A 21654-nucleotide genomic window follows, 5' to 3' on the forward strand; every position below is an offset into this window, starting at 1 on the left:
AATTCACTCGCAATCACTAACTAATACAGTACTTTCAAATCCGACTAAACTGCTATCCCGGCAATGGCAAAACGCGCCCCGAGAAGTTGGCGACCGAAAAGTAAACAAACATTGAGCGAGTTCGGGATTAAACCGACTCTGTCGCTTCTGTTACCAATTTCTTATTCGGGGTACTGATATGGCTCGTAGAAAATAAACTGTTGATTTTTTTTCTCGGCTGATTTTACATTACTAACGTGTTTCAAGCACTTCACGTTATAATAAACATTATTCTTCCCGTCATGTAAAACATTCAAATCACAACGGCGATATAAGCAATATCCTAATGAGCTAGTTAGCATATATTTTTGGTTGATCTTTCTTTTATGTTCTTTAGCAAATGGGTTTCCAGCTATTTATAATTCTAAATCAAATGCACGAATAATTCATATAGAACTTTCATGTGACATAGTTTCAGGCAAAAAGCTTAGGTTATTTTACAATGGTATTTTTTATTTAGATTTATTTCACGCTTTTAAAAGTAAAAGTGGACTCTTAAAAAAAACTGTTAAAAAAAGAAAATTAGGTAAATTCATTTACTATAAATAAGTGGAATTTCACTGATATTCAGTAGTTTAAAGCAGCTTCTTTTTTGGAAATGATATTTTGTAAATGATCTCAAATTTTAATCTCCTGGTTTTAGCTACACATATGTGAGCACTGTATAATAAACGGAATTCTATAAAGCCAGAATATATTTTTAAATAATGCCTCTTTAAAGTCATTAATCAGGCCAAGGATGTCTCTAACAATATGAATTGGTGGCGTAAATATCCACTCTTTGGCATTATCTGAATGTCAACCAGGATGCGCATGTTTGATGTTTGCTAAATAAGTTAATGATTTTTATTTGTAAGATTAGTAGATTATTTAGAGTTGAGATCACGAAGAAATTATCCTTTTTGGCATGCGCTAGTCCCCTTTTCTACTCATAAATCACTGCGGCAATTTAGTTCTACAGAATCATTAGATCAATTGGTTTGGCATCGAAGCTGTCGTAATGTTCCTTTTGAATCGTTGTACATTGTACGCTGATGTTCTAAGGCTTACCGTAACCATTCAGTTGACAAACGGCTACTGTGACCTCAAATTGCTTCTTGGGAAAGTATACGTGTCAGTGGTGCTATTACCACTCCCCCTTGGGAAATAGGATTACATGTACATTTGGTCTAGGAAATGGTCTAAAATCATTTGTGCTTAAGGGGTGATAGAAACACGGTCATTGGTTTATCGCAAAAATGCCTCTTTATTCTGAAGGGGTAGTGTCAATATCAGTTTTCAAAGGAGGAAACGTTTCATACAGCATTTCTTTCAAAGGAACTTGTTGTGGAGGAAACGGTGGTAGTTGTAGCTTATAGTAGGTAAGGGGACCAGAACTCTAGTTTATCTTGTGTGATACCACTTGCAGCTGTTTGGAAGGATGAGTCTCATTCACATCTTCCCTCGGAAATGATGTTGATGATTGCAGCGTTTCAAGAGAATAAGTCTCAAAAACCTCTTTCTTCTCAGACAATGTCGATACATGTGGGTATTCAGAAGGATACTTCTCAAAGGGCTCTTCCTGCAGAGATGATGGTGACTCATGCAGCTGCTCTGGAGGATATGTTTCATAGACCTCTTCCTTCAAGGGGAATGGAAACTCTTGCAGCTGCTCGGGAGGATAAGCATCAAAGGCCCCTTCCCTTGAAGATGATGTTGAGGCATGCAGCTGTTCAAAAGAATAAGTCTCGTAGACCTCTTCCCTCAAATGTGATCGCGAATCTTGCAGCTGCTTGGGAGGATTAGTGTCAAAAATCTTTTCCCATGGAGATAATGGTGCCTCATGCAGCTCGGGAGGATATGTTTCATAGACCTCTTCCCTCAAAGATGATGGTGATTCTTGCAGCAGCTCGGGAGGATAAGTATCAACAGCCCTTTCCATTGAAGATGATGTTGATGCTTGCAGCTGTTCAAGAGGATAAGTCTCGTAGACCTCTTCCCTCAAAGGTGATCGAGAATCTTGTTGCTGCTCGGGAGGAAAAGTGTCAAAAGTCTCTTCCCATGGGGATAATGGTGCTTCATGCAGCTCGGGAGGATATGTCTCATAGACATCTTCCCTCAAAGATAATGGTGAGTCTTGCAGTTGCTCAGAAGGATAAGCATCAACAGCCCTTTCTCCTGAAGATGATGTTGATGCTTGCAGCTGTTCAAGAGGATAAGTCTCGTAGACCTCTTCCTTCAAAGAGGATGGTGAATCTTGCGGCTGCTCAGAAGGATAATTTTCAAAGGCCTCTTCCCTTGGCGATGATGGTGACTCATGCAGCTGCTCGGGGGGATAGGTCTCACATACCTCTTTCCTCGGAAACGATGTGTCGACTACCAGTTGTTCAAGAGAATAAAATTCAAAGGCCTCTTCCTTCGGAGTAAATGGCGATTTTTGTCGGTGTTCGGGAGGGTAAGAATTAAACACATCCCCCACTTCTCTCAGATAAGTAAGCTGGATGTTTCGGTGTTGAGTGATGCAGTGGAGCCAATAGGGCGTAATAGAAGCCAAAATGCACCACGTCCTTTGCAGTAACCTAAGGCCAGAGATGCTGGATGTCATAACTGCTGATAAGGTTGATTTCATAAAGCTGATTTTCTGAAACACACATACATAAATTGCACTATGAATACAAAGCTGTTACTGTCATTATACATTATTATGGACCTTACTTAGTTGAGAAAAACTGATAACTGATTCGTGAGTAACGAGAATGGTCCGGGGAGTGCTTCAAAAATAAATAAAAGCTAGCAGTAAGTTAAATCCTCACATTTGTGAACATTTTAGTGTGAATCAACTAAAACGCTATTGAATGTATCCTGTTGACGAAAATCACTATTTTCCTGTTAAATCTGTAATTTAATAACATTGATGTGTGTAATAACAAACTAAAAGGGGATATAATTTAACTTAATGCCTAAAACATATATATTCTTCTACTTATCACTTTTTTTAGATTCTTTCCGTCAAAACAAGCAACAGCACTGGACCCAGTAGTGTCTTGACTTGGTAAACAAAGCATTATAAAATGTTAAATAATATTCGAACCATTGCTTTTATAGTCATGTCTTTTCAAGCATTATCACAAGAAAATGATAATAATTGGCTTTACATCCGGAAAATATGCTGAGTGGACCAAAATGAATACCATTTAAGCAACGTATTAGTGCGTGAAATTTACCTGACTATAAATACTTCAGCGTGACAAGCATAAGCAAAACAATGTCACCTGATACTGCTTGCAAATGATGAGTTAGTATGATATATCGCGAAAATGATTAAAGATAGCTTAATTTTACAGAAATCTTACGGGCCGAGTAATTTGACAAATTTCTGTAGCTTTTTCTTAATCCCCGGGTTGGAATAATTTTTAATAAGAGTTCCTTTTTATTCAAATGCGTAACGTTCTATCAAAAGTAGTACCGAGGAAAGTGGAACTTAGGTAAAATAATAGACTCGCTTTCTGGAGGAATGGGGTTTGAATACTAAAAAATAAATTCTGCTTTAGGTTTTACAAAGTTTTCCTGAAATTACTCGAAACAAATCCTAGAATTGTGTTTTTGCTATAGGCCAATACCGATTACTTACCCCTGCTTCCCTGACTGGCATTGTGTTTGTCTGTTTGCAATGACATCATTGTTGACGAGGAAAGAACCAAAATAAACGAAATAATAAAGTAAATACAACTTTCAATTGTACAGGTACTGATTTTCATTTGCTAAGTCATCAGCAGGAAGTCTATAAATACTAGTTAATCAAAAAAGAAACTTTGTTAACTAGAACCAGTATTCTGAAATCAATGACGCAGTAAAACTAATATGTGGAATAACACTTTCTCTACTCACAAAAAGAAATAACTCAGCTCCGTTTGGCGCCTTGCGGCAGACGATAATTAGTGATCTTCGCATCCGAGCGCGGTTATATAACTTTGGATCTAAAACCAGGGTATGACAGGCTATGGATAGTGAGACCTGGATGACAAAATAATAGAGCTCCCAAATTTTATCCTGGGAAGTCTGACGTGGATTGCGTTAGTGATAAACTAGTGGTGCCATTATCTTAAGATCCCATACTTTGCTAAAAATATTCCTGGTTTGTATAGCTGGCTGTGTTCCTCGTTACACCAAACTCACTTCTGTAATATAGAAGTGTAGCTATCAGATATTTCAAGTACTCTTACTGATAAAAAAATCTTTGTTTGATGTAAACAGTCGAGTTTACGAAACAGTTTGTTGGCTCAAGTATATATTCCCTTCTAAAATTACAATAAAAAGTATTATTATTTCGTAGGCTTTAGCTACGTTAAAAGTAAAGAGTTCACCAACGTTTCGTTTCATATTTCAGCTCTCATCATCAGAGTAAAAGCCTCCTGAGACCCTTCGCCACGAATATTTTATTTAAGTTTACAAACTTTTAATTCAGTTTAGAGGATTCGGATCTAGGTTCATCGAAACTGCAAATGTGGGGCACATTGTCGTTAGCCGACAATATCTTCTTAATGTTCTCCAAACACAGCGTCCCAAGGATATGAATTTTCCATTCTACATCCAGGGATGTCAGGCACCTGTTGGTTCTTTTTTAATAAGCTTTTATTGGCTTCATGCGTATGTATGTTAGTATGTAACGGAAACTTTGAACATGATTTTGTCCTCCTTCAAAACGTCGGATTAACTCGAAATTTGGCGTACTTATCAAGGACCGATGGCATTTATATATTTTGAAACCTTTATCCTTACTAGGAGAATCAGGGTTAGCGATTTTTTTCCTTACTGGTAGTGTCTTTGCGCCAAGACCAAGAAGGGAAACTACCAGGCGTGCCGATCACCTATTTCTCGGATAAGTTACCGACTTTGAATAAAATGAAATTTTTGGAGAGGGAACCTGATAACCCGCTATCTCATCAAAGGGAGGCAGAGGCGCCCAAATTGCTCATTTCTCAGATAAGTTACCGACTTAGAATTATACATGAATGACATCCCGTTTGTTTTTTAAATCAATGATTTTCATATTAGGATATTGAAAATATTGTGTACTATAGTTCTTCAAAACGCTATATAGAATATATATTTTAAAAGCAGGCAATATTTATTCAAACTCACTTTAATAGTAAATTGATGTAATAAAGAAAAGTAACTAAAAATGAAAAATAAATAATAGTTAAAAAAACTAAAAAAAAGATGCTTTAATAGAAAATCCAACTAAAAATTGAAAAATTATAATAGCATAAAAAATAAAATATAGGCCTTCTCTTTTATAGAAAATCCCACAAAAAAATAGAAAATAAATTTTATTAAATTAGATTTAAGAATAGTGTAAATAAGAAAAAAAATATTGTTTATTGCAAAAAAAGCGTGGGGTGCTTTTTAAGATATTATCAAATGATAATTCTTCTACGCATATCTGTCAATAACATATTTATAAACAATGACACCATGCACCCCATGATTTTTTTGCAACTAAATACATTTTTTATTATTTACACTATTTTAACTCAAATTTTTAAACATTTATATTCTATTTCTTAGTTGATTTTATATGAAAGTTTATTTTAGTTTGTTAAAACTATTATTATTAACTCGTAAGTACATTGAGAATGTTTACCTTGGCATTGGTTTCGTCCTCGTGATAATTATAGTTATTATTGTACTCACCCCTGACTCCTGGGGATACTGTAAGTTGTCACTGTCGGCATCGGCAGGAGCGAAGGCATCAGGGATGGAAAACGCTTCCAAATCCTGCATCGGAGGTGAAAGCACCGCTTCATCCTGGTCGCATGTTTCCTCTACTTCCGTCTCTTCTGTGTGACGGATAGGAGACTGGTAATCAGCGAATATCTCCTTAACGTATTCCAATTGAGGAGCCGTTGAATACAAGAGCATTTGGTGGTGGCTGGTCAACATTTCCCTATTTTCCAGCTGCAGCTGTTCATGGATGGACATCAGCACCGCCTTTTCGTCCAGAGGAGCAGAAGTAGACATCATCTGCTCGCGAGAAGAGGCAAGTGAGCAGTCGTGCAGCTGAGGTGTTGATGCACTCTGCATCTGTTCACGAGTCGACGCAAGCAACATCTCTTCCATCAGAGAATCAGGTGAAAACTGGTGTTGTTGTTGGGAAGATGCTAGTGGCCCATCACGCAGCAGGGCACTGCTAGCAGACGGCACGCCCTGAGGAACTGAGCAGTGCAACTGGTGGTCGGCGGGTATGATCACGACCTCCTCCAGGCCGTGGTCGGGCCGACTGGCGCAGCGCGCTGTGGCGGGGCAGCCCCGGCCGGCGCAGGCCAGCATGCGCCACAACTGGCGCAGCAGCCACAGCACGGTGACCAGCAGAGGGAGGCTCACCAAACCAACCAGCACGTACACCATCTGCAACACGATACACGCTTCATCAACACCACTGGCTCAGGTCTTAATGGCCTTGTTAACGTAGTGGGAAAACATTGGCGGTGTGCACAGCTCGTGTTGTTTCTCACACCAATGTGTGGACTAAAGTAACTAAAGCACATAGGGATAAAGTTTTCTGAACAATTGCAAAATATTCATTTGGAAACCAATTGCCAAGAAATAGTTTGTAATACTACAAAAAATATATTGCAACCTTGTTCAACACATGACTATAATTATTTTTGCATACTTTAAATAAATTTTTTTCTAGATAATACTGAATATTTCTTACAAATTTAAACACAATTTAATTTTATTTTTATTTGATGTTTTATTAAATTATTTATAATGGTTCTCAAAGCTGAATATTGTATAGACTATACGATGTAGTCAAGTCGTCAAGCCCAGGGAAAAGTTTATACACTGTGTTTGTGTTTTGTTTTGTAAATGAAACAGACATAATCATGTAAAATAGCAGATATTTGTACACTTGTACATTCAAACGAAAACAAGTGTATCATTTCAAAATGTGTTCTTAGTAACACTGGGTTTGTATTCTTACCCGGGAATTTATGCTTTGTGTTGTCCCAGTACCTTCAATAGATAAAGTATTTTGTAAACCGTTCCCTTAATAGCTTTCCAGCTTTAACTGCGCACATAAACAAGCATAACAAAACAAAATAAAGTACAATTATTGAATAATTGATTGTCTGTACCATGGTTTAAAAATTAAGCTTGAATAAAACATCAAATAAATATAAAATTATGTGCCGATTTTCGAGAGAAATATTCAGAATTATCTCAAAAACGTTTCATACATGAAAAAACACCCATAACAATTTCTTATTCAAAGTTACAATATATTTGTAGAAGATATTACAAAAAAAAATTATTGGAACTGGTTACCAATGAAATCTTTTGTAAAAGTACATACATTTTTTATCTCTGTAGGTGAGAAATATATATTGTGGAGCAGCATCTGGCCTTTGTGTGAAACTCCTCCAAATGTGAAAATTCCTTCTCCAAACGAGCCAGGTTTGGAACGAATAATAACTTAGTGAGAGGCGAGACGTGCTTTTATCACGTGCAAATTGTTTGATTAAAATTTAAATAATATTCACGTAAAAATAAGTCAGCAAAATATTATTTTTTTTCCATGCTAGTCATTATTTAGTTAATTTTTGTCAACAGTTCGCAGCCCCGTTCCAAGCCAATAAATAATCAACACATGCAGGTTACTAGTTTACGTACATAAAACACTAATTCTGCTTCTAACCACGAAAGGATATAACAATTCTGTACTGAAAGTTCTATCAATTTAATAATTTGAATCCAGGAGCATGTGGCGCAAAGATTCCTCATTGACTGGTGCTGTCGTACAATAAGGAAATTTTGCTTTCTGCAACTCATAGCACTTTGTACATCTGAATTTTAATGCAGTATTTGTTTGTTATTTCATTTCTAGTGGATTTGGTCTTGCTGACATTTAAATGAAATTTAACAAAAAATTGTGAGCGTGTCTTTTAGTACTCGCCAGAGATGTATAACATCTAATCTTAGTAACGAGAAAATTCACGTGTTGTTGTGTTGAAAATACACTTATGATTTGAAACTCGCACACGAAATTTAACGTGCAAATCTTCTAAATATTGTTAAGCGTGATATATATACGAATATTATTATTATTATTTTAATTCTGGAAGCGAATCAGGCGTAGTTTCCGCACACGCCACTAGAATTCGATGCTAGAGCAGCTACGTCGACTACCGAATTATTCGATTTGCAGAGCGAAATGTTAACCTATATAAAGAAACGGCTCCGATAAATGCAAAACAAAATTTAAAAAATTACTAAACTCTGGCTGATTTTCGACAAATAATTTTATTACCCTAATAAAAGAGCCATTTTGTTAGATATTCATTAAAAAGTTAACACTCTATAAAGCTTATTTTTTGCTTTGCTAAATTTGCTTCCCGTTATTCATCACAAATGTCAGCAACATGGTTACACATATCCATTCCATGCGACTTCCGATTCAAGTAATTACTCCTACCAAATACAGTATACCAGCCTGCCGGGGTGCGCTCACCAGTGTCCGGGAAGTCTCCACAGTCCCAGAGTCCCGGGACATCCCGGGGCCAGCCCTCAGTACTCACCCCCGCTCCCCCGCTGTCCCGCGGGCTGGCTCGCCCGGCGATGGCAGCGCCAGGGTGCTCCACCACCGGACTCCCGCTGAAACAATGCTTCCGACCTCAGGGGCGAGGCATGTCCGTCCTTCAGGCGCGGTGGCGAACCACACACAAAACATATTATTTCCCTGTACTTTCACAAAAGATTCCTTTGGCAACCAGTTGTCAAGAAATAGCTTGTAATCCTGCAAGAAAGATATTGTCACTTTTGTACGACACATGGTTTGATTATTTTTCGAGATAATACTTAGTATTCAATAAAAGGGATAAATAGTTTTTCATATGCTAATCAACATGCGCAGTTAATTCTGTAAAGCAATTAAGAGAAAAGTTTACAAATAACTTTAACTAATGGAGGTACTGGGACAACACAAAGCAGGAGTGATCGGGAAAGATTCCTAACCCAGTATTAATGCGAACACTATCTTGAATTGATACAGTTGTTTTCATATAAATTTAAAAATATATGTGATTTTACATGAATTTTTATGTTTCATTTACAAAAAAAAATTTGAATTGGCAAAAATCATGCCGGGATACGCTATCACTTTAAGGCGCTCTCTGCCCATGTGCACATACCGTGCGCAGAGCTTCAGAAAAAACCACGCGGTTTCAAAACTACTCAAGATGTCTGAGTGTGGTATGTTTACGAAAATCATTTAAGAATTCGCTGAAGGCCGAAAAGTACTTTTTGATTTCGGATTTACTTTATAAACTGTGTTTTTAGAATAGTGAAAAGTGCAAAAAGGCGTGTTTCGGAATAATTTTTAGGCGTAAAACAACCGGTACAGATTCTTGAAAGTACTTAAAGGATTTGCAAAACACCTTTATATTAATTTCTCCACCGTATAATGTTAGGGTGACCACTCAAATTTCACCGTTTTCGTGTGACGACGCGGAGACTGCACGCCAGTTCAGAGCCTTATGCTTAGAGGCTATGCCACACTAGAAATACCAGCTAGCGTCGCACTTATCATCCCGCCTCACTAATACACATACATTCCCCTTAACATTGAACCATTTGGGGAAATATTTGACCACCGCGCTGCCCTGTGAAGAAGGACGGTAGGATTAAATTTATCTAGTGTAACAGTCTATACTATAACAGTTTCTACACTTGAATGGCCTTCGTAAATGCATCGCGCATTAATTGGCAGGAATTCCCCGACAAACACCAAACCATGTGCGACCCGGAGAGATGGTTGAAGACGATGAAGACAACACCGACTTGATTATTCACACGTTTGTGAAGTATAGCCTGACACGAGGAGATATCTATGATTTTGCAGGTCTCTACCTACAAAAATTCCGCGCGTTTCTAGGCTTGGCTTAACATCTAACCGAAAAATAAGTCGATGGAAACACACAAACACTCCATGTAGAGATATTTTGCAAGCAATCAGAATAGTTCCGGTAAAAATAATTTCATGGGTTTGCTGAACTGCAGTCTGTACTCTAAATTCCAATTTTCTTTAGGTACTAGGGCCGATGTAATTTTTTTTATCTGCTTCATTTTACTAATTTTCGTTGGATTCTCTTACATTAGCAGCAATTCATTAACGTTCCGAACAGTGAGAGAAAACGAAAGACGAAACCAGTTATTTCATAAATGTTTAATTAATATATCTGTAATATGTTAGATATGATGTCCGTTGTTTAAAAATTATATGCACGTTTTACAATAATTGAAAATTAATATTACACACTTTTAGAACCTTGTATTGTATGTAATGTAAAGTCAATTGATTAAGTAGAGGCATGAAGTATGTAATTTTTGAAGTTCTACTTCTTTAGGCGAGTTATGTAAAAATGATGAGTGAATTTTTACGATGCGCGCGCACCATACAACGACATTTTCACAGAACTAGCGTACCTACGTGTATGAACTTAATCCATTAATATTCGCTTTAATAGTAATTTGGGGACATACCAAACGTATTATGTGCCAAATGGAACTTTATGATATTGAAACTACCCTGGTATATATTAGGTAAACTAACATAGTCATAGTAAAGAGTTATTTCAAGTTAAAAAAGTAAGGAGACTACGATTATAACTATCATAATATACTCTCACTTCGGAGGAGTCGTAGAACGGTAGTTATAGTGCAGCGCGGCTTTAGAAAATTAATAACGAGGTTCAAAACTCAGCTGGGGAAATTTTGTTTACTTACTTTTAAATTACACAATTACTGGATTATACAAATTGTACTTTAAGAAAATAGATAGTCTATAAATAAATTTTATTGTTCATTGTATTGCTATAATATTATTAAATTAATAGCTCAGTCCCTTGTATTGATTATTGCATATTATGTAAACCTAAATCCTCTATTTTTTTACTTAAAGTAATATAACATTAATTACGTTTGAAAATAAATGAATTTCCTTGTATTCGCATAAGTAAGAAAAAATAAAACTTTTTCATTTCCCGTAGCGAAACTATCTTGTAACACCTTATAATTCATAGTCACCTAACTTGTGCGAAAACATTTAAGGTATTATCTTTAATGAATTTTAACAAGGTGTGAGGTATTTTAATAAGATTCCTGGTCAAAAATCAGGTCTAAAAGAGGGTAATAAATTTTTTCAAGTCTTTTAGTTTTTTAAAAGGAGATGTTTCATATAAATCGCTAATCTGGTAGCGAATTATAGAGACAGTTGTGGAACTACGTATGTGTCACGTTCAGAAATGTAGTGAAATTGAATACTGGTCAAAATAACTAAAAAAATTTATTCGTTGTTAGTAGTATATAATAGGGCAACCGGGGACTGGCTTCTGGCTGAGGTGCGAGGTGCCGAGCCACATCTCTGACGTCACGTTTATCTCTGACGTCACGGCGGCCATCTTGGATGGTTGCGACCTTACCCTTTGACCTTGACCTGACCCTGACGGCCATTTTGGATCCGCCATCTTGGATCCGCCATCTTGGATCCGCCATTTTGGATGACGTAATTGTGTGTTCTCGAAAATTCCTGTGATGTGTTTTACGCCATTTTGGATGATGACGTCACCGTTGCAATTTACGATACGGCCGCCATCTTTAACTTTTTTATTTATTATCCGATTTTAATGAATTTTTTTTAAAAAATTATAAAAAAATTGAAATAATAAAAATTTAATAAAAAATATTTAAAAATTGTACTTTTACGACACGTAGTTCGGAGTCCCCGGTTCGAACCCGACGAGTGCAAAAAAAAAATAAAAATTACGACCGATCCTTCCCTCACAGTGACTGCTGGCATACTGACTCCCACCACTTTTTTCATAGCATATATATCATCCGGCAGTATGACGTCATGTACGCCATCTTGAAATTTGGACGCCACCTTGAAAATCTTTATTTATTATCCGATTTTAATGAAAAAAATTCCAAAATTCATCAAAAAATTAACGTATTTGAATTCTGTTTGATTATATCGATGTACGTCCTTAGTTCGATTCCCGGCGAGAGTAAACGGTCGATCCTTCCTTCATGAAAGCTACCTAGACTGATCTACCACCACCAGTACCAAGGTATATATCATCAACTGGTATGACATCATGTCCGTCATCTTGTCTTCATCCGCTGGAGACCACCATCTTGTTTTCGTCTGCTAGAGTGTGCCGATACCATGTAGTATAATTATCTGGTCACTATACTTGTGTCCTCAACTGTTGACATTGAGCATTGACCTTGGCCATTGACCTTGACCTTGAAATTTGACCTTGACCTTGAATTTTGACCTTGACCTTGAATTTTGACCTTTACCTTGAAATTAGAACTTGACCTTGAAATTTGACCTTGCCCTTGAAATTTGACCTTGACCTTGAAATTTGACTTTGTCCTTGTCGACCATCATGTATTCGACATTTTATGTTCAGTACATGCTACCAGGAGCTACCACCTGTCGGAGTACGCCATCTTGTGTGTGTACTTGTATTATAGAGTACATTTGCATCTGGATAATTTTATTCTAACCCGCTACAGTGTAGTAATCATTTATTACCGAGGTGCCCCCGCCATATTGAAATTCGGCCGCCATCTTGAAATCATTTAATAATGTAGCTAGAAAAGCGGAAAAAAATCCAAAATTCATCAAAAAAATCACTCATTAACTTACATATTGATTCGTTCCGTTCAAGTCCTTCGTTCGATCCCTGAATGATGCAAAACATTTAATTTTATATAAAAAAATAATAATTTCAATAAACAATGTTCAAAATTCTTAAAGAGACTTTAAATCCTCTACTACCATCAGCCGTTTGGAGCATTTGGAGCCATTTGGAGCTGTGTTAAGCATTTGGAGCTGTTGGAGACATTTGGAGGCCGTTTGGAGCATTTGGAGCCATTTGGAGCTGTGTTAAGCATTTGGAGGCTGTTGGAGCATTTGGAGCCTTTTTTGGAGCTGTTGGAGCATTTGGAGCTGTTGGAGACATTTGGAGCTGTCAAGCATTTGGAGGCTGTTTGGAGCATTTGGAGCCATTTGGAGCTGTGTTAAGCATTTGGAGGCTGTTGGAGCATTTGGAGCCTTTTGGAGTCATTTGTAGCATTTGGAGTCTTTTGAAGCATTTGGAGCCTTTTGGAGTCATTTGTAGCATTTGGAGTCTTTTGACGCATTTGGAGCTGTCAAGCATTTGGAGCATTTGGAGCTGCTGGAGACATTTGGAGCTGTCAAGCATTTGGAGCATTTGGAGTCATTTGGAGCAGTGTTAAGCATTTGGAGGCTGTTGGAGCTGTTGGAGCCATTTGGAGACCGTTTGGAGCATTTGGAGCCATTTGGAGCTAAGAAGTAGTCGTTGAACGTCTATGCAGGGCTAAATTTTTATAAGATTGCTGGCTTTCGCAAGTGATTCTGTAGTAGGATAGAAATTGTGTAATAAATATTATGTTTGTAAAAGACTTTTAGGTGTTTTATTCCTCGAACCTTACACTTTTCTGGTACTTTTTTAAATTAAAGTTGTTTTGTATCGGCCAGGGATCGAACCATGGACCTAAGTCGATCTAATCAATCAGTATATAGATTACAAATTTATTTAATGAATTTTGAACTTTTTCCCGAATCTCTAGCATTACAATTACGAATTTCCAATATGGTGGTCTTGATGTCTGATAGGATGATGGTAGTAGATGATTTAAAGTCTCTTTAAGAATTTTGAACATGGTTTATTGAAATTATTATTTTTTTATATAAAATTAAATGTTTTGCATCATTCAGGGATCGAACGAAGGACTGGAACGGAACGAATCAATATGTATGTTAATGAGTGATTTTTTTGATGAATTTTGGATTTTTTTCCGCTTTTCTAGCTACATTAATTAATGATTTCAAGATGGCGGCCGAATTTCAATATGGCGGGGGCACCTCGGTAATAAATGATTACTGCACTGTAGCGGGTTAGAATAAAATTATCCAGATGGAAATGTACTCTATAATACAAGTACACACACAAGTTGGCGTACTCCGACAGGTGGTAGCTCCTGGTAGCATGTACTGAACATAAAATGTCGAATACATGATGGTCGACAAGGACAAAGTCTAATTTCAAGGTCAAGGTCAAATTTCAAGGTCAAGGTCTAATTTCAAGGTCAAGGTCAAATTTCAAGGTCAAGGTCAAAATTCAAGGTCAAGGTCAAATTTCAAGGTCAAGGTCAATGGCCAAGGTCAATGTTCAATGTCAACAGTTGAGGACACAAGTATAGTGACCAGATAATTATACTACATGGTATCGGCACACTCTAGCAGACGAAAACAAGATGGTGGTCTCCAGCGGATGAAGACAAGATGGCGGACATGATGTCATACCAGTTGATGATATATACCTTGGTACTGGTGGTGGTAGATCAGTCCTTGTAGCTTTCATGGAGGAAGGATCGACCGTTTACTCTCGCCGGGAATCGAACCAAGGACGTACATCGATATAATCAAACAGAATTCAAATACGTAATTTTTTGATGAATTTTGGAATTTTTTCATTAAAATCGGATAATAAATAAAGATTTTCAAGATGGCGTCCAAATTTCAAGATGGCGTACATGACGTCATACTGCCGGATGATATATATGCTATGAAAAAAGTGGTGGGAGTCAGTATGGCAGCAGTCACTGTGAGGGAAGGATCGGTCGTAATTTTTATTTTTTTTTTGCACTCGTCGGGTTCGAACCGGGGACTCCGAACTCCGTGTCTAAAAAGTACAATTTTTAAATATTTTTTATTAAATTTTTATTATTTTAATTTTTTTTTATAAATTTTTAAAAAAAATTTCATTAAAATCGGATAATAAATAAAAAAGTTAAAGATGGCGGCCGTAACGTAAATTGCAACGGTGACGTCATCATCCAAAATGGCGTAAAACACATCACAGGAATTTTCGAGAACACACAATTACGTCATCCAAAATGGCGGATCCAAGATGGCGGATCCAAGATGGCGGGTACAAAATGGCCGTCGGGGTCAGGTCAAGGTCAAAGGATAAGGTCGCAACCATCTAAGATGGCCGCCGTGACGTCAGAGATGGACGTGACGTCAGACATGTGGCTCAAGACCTCGCACCTCAGCCAGAAGCCAGTCCCCGGTTGCCCTATTATATACTACTGTTGTTATTAGTAGTATAATTTTTATTCATTAACTTATTAACAGAAAGTTAAAATGTATTTATATAATTGATATATTATAAATTGATATATTATGTTTACATTAAAAACAAATAGTTAAAATTAATTAATTAAAGCAAATATTTAACACGTTCAATGATTTTCATTGTCAATTAAAATTTATCTCGTTTATTACTGAATTAAATCATTAATTTTATACTTATGTTTCTATTAATATTTGTTACAATAAATTTAAAAGTAGTTCAGTGTCATAAGTAAAAAATTGGTTGTCTGTAAAGTCGGTTTACGGACGATAGCGTAACCTGACATCGTAATAACAAGACATTGATGAAATGATTGCATACTTTATGAATAAAATTGAATCTTTTTTATATTAATTATAAAATAATAAATACTTGAAATAATACTCGTAATCAGGTTTTTAAAATACAAGAATAATTAACATTAATTGCCGAAATTGTTGTGTAATAAGCAATGAAAACCACTTCATTTTATAAACAGTCGAGTGGAAGAGAGATGGATGCGGCGCAAGCGTACAATGAGCGTAACGGGACACAGCGTAACGGAACAATGTGCGTAATGGGACACTTTTTCGTGCGTGCAGCCGGATTTCATCGATTTATTAGTCGTCACGTAAAAAAAATGCAAAATATAATTGTAAAATTATGAATTCCTAATACTGTTAATAATAAATATCTTAGTAGCAGGGTTAGGCACAATTTAAGGAGAAAAATAAAAAAATGCTATACTAAACAATTTAGTTTTCTCGACTTGGTGACTTATTCGTCCTAGTAATATGCCAATATGGTAAGTGAACAGCAAACAAACACAACCATTAAAATGCTAGCATTGCGGAACCCTTCTTTTTATTTAGTATTGAGTTTTAAACCTTGGTAACAGTGAGGTGATTATTATTATCGGGGGCACAGTGTAACGCATTCCAAGAATACGACAATAATATTTCTATGAAGATAAACACCTAACTATTAATTGCTGCAAGCGTTTTAATTCCTAGTATTATATTAAACAGTGTGCGTATTTTATATCCTACATGATCGTTATCAATGTTGTTAAATATATTACCTGTATTTTGACAAGAAATATTTCTGCCAAATAGTTTTAAATTTTTTTTGTCGTGACAACGTCTAATAAATCGATGAACGCCGGCTGGACTCACGAAAAAAGATGACTCATTGTCAAGTTACACACATTGGCCCGTTACGCTGTGTCCCGTTACGCTCATTGTACGCTTGCGTCACATATATCTCTCTTCCACTCGATTGGAACAACCATCGATTTGACTTTTTAGAGGCACATTAAACTTGAAACACTTCAATTCGTTTCCTACTTTTCCAATCATCGTCCTATCTTTAAAAGAATAACACAGATTAGAAGAAGTTAAATAGCAAACATGTATAAATGTTATAGTTAAAATAATCTCTTCGTTAAATTAATAAACATATTTGAATTAATGCGTGCAAATAAAAGTAAATTTATCAATTAAACAGTTAATTTCATTTCACTCCTTCTTTATTTTAATACAAAACAGTGATAGTTCAATAAAAATGATTCCATTTTATTAATAAAAGTACGTAATCATTACATCAATATTTTTATGACGTCACTTTAAACTAACGTCCGTAAACCAACTTTACAACCAATTTTTTTTGACGTGACGTCTAATTGATCGAACGCTGGCTGCACGCACGAAAAAGTGTCCCGTTACGCATATTGTTCCGTTACGCTGTGTCCCGTTACACTCATTAGACACTTGCGCCGCATCTATCTCTCTTCCACTCGATTAACCTATGCGTCCGAGGAGAAGAAAGATAGCGGCAGCACACAACTTACATCTACACGTGAACTGTTTTGTCGACTGTTTATAAAGTGATGTGAAATGTTAATGAGGTTTTCATTGCTTATTACAACAACAATTTCGGCAAAAAAGGTTAATTATTCTTGCATTTTAAAAATCTGATTACTAGTATAATTTTAAGAATATATTCCTTTATTATTAAAATAAAAATTATTCAATTTTATTTATTAAGTATGCAATCATTTCATCAATGTTTTGTTTTGACGTCACGTTAAACTATCATCCGTAAACTGACTTTACAGACAACAAATTTTTTAAAATTACATATGGGTACTTATCATTTTATTTGTTTTTATATAAATGTATTAAACATACATATTATTTATACCGTATGTATTTGATAACTTAGGACAAATTTCCCTCCGATAAATAGAACAATGAGCATGTTTATAATATAATAACAATTGTTAATTAACTCATATTTTCGCATTCTAAATAAATATCTCATTTTCGCGCGAGTAAAAGGCGTCTCTAATGGTAGGATGCGTTTCCCTGAGACCGCCTGGCGATATGCTACTCGCTGAACACTTTTGTGCACGTAATTGCGCACCCATAGGCGTTATTGAGTCTACCTGCAGTTCATAAACACAAGATGATGTTTACCATGACTTTTATTTTGTTTTTTTTTGTGACTTATAGATAATTTGGTGTGTATATATGTATGCACAGGTAATACGACACTGATGATATGTGCTTTATAATTGAAGTTGTCAACTACAAAGTTTTTACATAGGAAAAATGTGCATCATTTTACTTTTTTGAGAAAAAATTTATTGGTGTTGTTTTGATACTCATATCCACATCATAGGTATTTTTCTTTATTGTTTTATATTTTCCATAATTTACATTTTAACAGATTTTTTTACAGTAAATAACACTCACAAAATCTAACTTGTGCATGAGTTTGAATAGTGTGCTGTATGTTTTAGTGCGTTATTATTATTATGGATACGATTTCATAGAAAAATAACATTTAAATCATGCAAATTGTTTTCCACTTTAACTGTCTGAAAAAGTCAGTTAAGTAGTATTTAAAAGTATATGAAATTATAATTTAATTGAAAAATAAATAAATCTTAATTATTATGAGAGGAATGTACTTACTTAATTATGAGAGAATTTACATAATATAAAATATTGAGCTATTTATTTACATACAGTTTCGTTACTTACATGTTGATACTTTTAAATAACGTTAAATCTTAAAATTAAGGTACTAAATTTTTGAAGGTTTACACCTTAGCTCTCGGTATACAGTATTTGGTGGGAGTAATTTCGGGAATGGAACGGAAGTCACATGGTACAGAAATGTTTAACCAGGTGCTGCCATCTGTAGCGATGGCGCGAACCATAGTTTACAACGCCATATGACAACCTTATGGTACTAACTGTTTAGTGAATTTTAACAAGTTGGGTAGTATTTTAATAATATAGCTTGTCAGAACCTGGTGCAAAGCCGGAGATAAGGTACTTTATCAAGTCTGTTTCGTTTTTATCGGGCCGTTTCATTATATATTTAACCTTTCGCCTTGGTAATTGAATGATTTTATGGTCGACGTAGCTACTCCGATAGTGAATTCCATAAATAATGTAGCTGAAGACACAAGTTTCGTATATAAATCACGCTCGTCATTATTTTAAAGAATTCTACGTTATATTTTTTGTCCGATTTTCTTATTTTTTATAAGTGTATTGTCAACGCGTGAACATATTAATTTGATCGTTACCTAGGCTAGATATTACACATAACTAGCGAGTATTAAAAGACTCGGTCACATTCCCCCCCCCCCCAGTAATGCTAATAGTGTTTTAATTGTTACATCTTTTAACTATACTTCGCCCCAAGAAACCAATGTGTAACCCTGGCGGAAAAATACTAACTAGACTGAAGTTGTACAATGTGTGCAATGTTGTCTACCCGCCAGGGATACTATTTTTTCTTTTTTTTTATCTCATCGTGCAGAATAATTATGATAACAAAGGGTTCATGGGAAGATTTAAAAAATACTTCTTTGCCGATAGTGCTAACCTGCTACAGAAGAATAAATAATTGAAAACTCTTCATCTTTCTGATTTTTAAGTACTCCTTAGCAGTCTTACGCATCTTTTAAAAGTAGTCAATTGAAAACTTAAAAAATAGCGTTAAACACGTTACACAAGGAAATGTAATGGAGAAATGTTGCCAAAATATTTTATTATATTAGTGCAAATCAAAAGTCTTATATTTCCTAAGACTCTTTTGTGGAACGTGCAAAATAAATATGCTTTTACTCCATGTCTACCAAAATTTGAGAAACTGTGATTCAAACTTGCTTCTTCACTTAAACCTTTAGTATTCTATAAGAAGGTATTGTAAATATTCTATAGTTGTATTTGTAAATCTACAACAAGATATTACTGATACTCTCCTCAGTACTATGTTTTTAAAAATGAAATTTTTATTGACTTTGTCCTTACAGCAGATTAGAATGTCGTGACAGTCGTACTTGATAAGCATTAAATTTTACTCTAGTCCTACTCTCTAAAATGGAGATAGGTGAGACACTAGAGACACTAGAGACACTAACCTTAAGTTTAGAGAGGAGGCGGGCTGACATTGTATACTGGTCATCCTGATTTCTGTTTTTAGATTTTACCCTAAATTTCTCTAGACAAAAAGCTGGGATAGTTTCTTACAATATGCAATGTTGATTTTCTTTTTGGGAGTGTTATGCATCATCGTCTATACACTGTATATTTCTTTTGTAAATAGATCAGTCATAGTTAAAATTACTTATGGATATTGTTAGTTAGTACATTTATATTAAATAAGTTGTATCATTTCAAAATAGTGTTCGCAGTTATTATTCATTTGCTAGGATTATTACCCGGGCATTTATGCTTTGTGTTATCCAGGTAACACCAATACTTAAAGTTATTTGTAAATCGTTCCTCTAGTTACTTACCAATATTAACAGTGGCATAATAAGAAATAATAAAATAAAATAAGTCAATTTGGTTGATTATTCTATTAACCTTTCCTGGTTTTAAAAAATGCATGAACAAAAAATTAATTAAATTTAAAATATGCACCAATTTTCGTAAGAAATACTCAGTATTATCATGAAACATGTATTTCATATTATTTCTTGGCACCTAGTTTCCAAAGGATTCTTTTGTAAAAGTTAAAAATAAATTTTCTTTCTGATATGACTTCACTGCCGACAAGCTTTAACAAAAAAAAATTTACTTTAAAACTGACTGCGTAATTTCAGCTAATTTTATGCTTAAGAGGTTCTAATAACTGAAAAATCTGTAAATTTCTCTGAGAAACAATATTCGTTCATGTGAAATTCACTGCAAGAAAAGTAGAAATCACTGCGAGTCACTGAAATAATTACAAGCAATCACTGATTTAAATAAAAAAAAATTAAATGGAGGATTTGCTGTTTTTTTTTAATTTGAGTGAGTGCGATAGACACCCCGTGACTGAGCGAACGAAGCTTACGACTCATGTGAACCAAATTTAAGGCGGTAGGTCTTAAAAAATTTGGATTCTAATATTTCGTGCTTTTTGCATGTGATTTTAAATAAATTCATGATATAATCATATATAATTGTTTATGAAAGGCTTTTCTTGCTAAATTGTCATTGTTTGATGGTGTTTACGAACTTAATGGTCAACATTTGTGTTAGTGCTAACAGGTACTGAAAGCATTGAATCGTGTGGCATACAGTTATGTAGTGGTCGTCTTGATGCACTTTACTTTTAGTATATCATATATAAATCAATAAAAATATATTTTTTCCAAAACACTGAAAAACTAAAGTTTTATTGGTTTAAGTAAAACTTTTATTGATTTATTAATGGTATAATTAAACTATAAATTTATTTAAAATAATGTGCAAAACACGAAATATTAGAAGAAAAACAATTAAGAATACTACAGTATTAGGTGCTACGTGTTTGACTCACTTTGCTGCCAATTTCGAGAAAGCTTATGTTTTATGCGTGTCTCGGTAACAAGTCACTAACTAACTAACTAAATAACTTACTTACCTGTAAAACTGTGGCGTAGGCATGCACGTGCAGAGTTCAGCAAACAGTGCATCGATTATTACAAACGCACGAACAATAAATTCTCTTCGCATTTTTTTATCCGCTCTCACTGCAACACGAATAAATCGCCTTTGCAAAATGACCAGAAATTGGTTGCCAATAGCTTTGTTTGGTACATTCTATTGTTAAAATATTAGGCCAGAGAGATTGTTGGGAGAAGCCCAGACTTAGACGTTGCTTACAATGAAGCTTTTCAGAATAATAATTCTCAAAGAAATCCAAAAACAGTATCAGATTAGATCCTCACGTCACTTCAGTTTAGAACAAACAACATACTCGGGCTTTTAAATTTAAATATGTCTCAATATTAAGTCTCAATATTCGCTGTTTTAATAACCAATATAAAATTTAAATTTCAGAAGGAATGATATGTTATGCGTATGGGAATGATACCGTAACTGGGTCAGGATATATAAAATATAAAAATATAATTAAAACAACATAATTATTT

General features: G+C 35.2%; 1 protein-coding gene across 1 annotated transcript; it reads right to left on the minus strand.

Moving 5' to 3' along the window:
• Positions 1–1263: 1263 nt before the first annotated feature.
• Positions 1264–21292, minus strand: LOC134531460 (uncharacterized). The gene is made up of 4 exons (XM_063367174.1): positions 21144–21292; positions 8601–8676; positions 5713–6426; positions 1264–2659 (listed from the first exon to the last, which is right to left on the minus strand). Exons 1-4 carry the CDS (start codon positions 21233–21235, stop codon positions 1418–1420), a joined length of 2124 nt encoding a protein of 707 aa, XP_063223244.1. The 5' UTR covers positions 21236–21292; the 3' UTR covers positions 1264–1417.
• Between the last annotated feature and the right edge of the window lie 362 nt (positions 21293–21654).

Source organism: Bacillus rossius, chromosome 3 (assembly GCF_032445375.1).
Source record: "Bacillus rossius redtenbacheri isolate Brsri chromosome 3, Brsri_v3, whole genome shotgun sequence".
In the NCBI taxonomy this organism is placed as follows: domain Eukaryota; kingdom Metazoa; phylum Arthropoda; class Insecta; order Phasmatodea; family Bacillidae; genus Bacillus; species Bacillus rossius.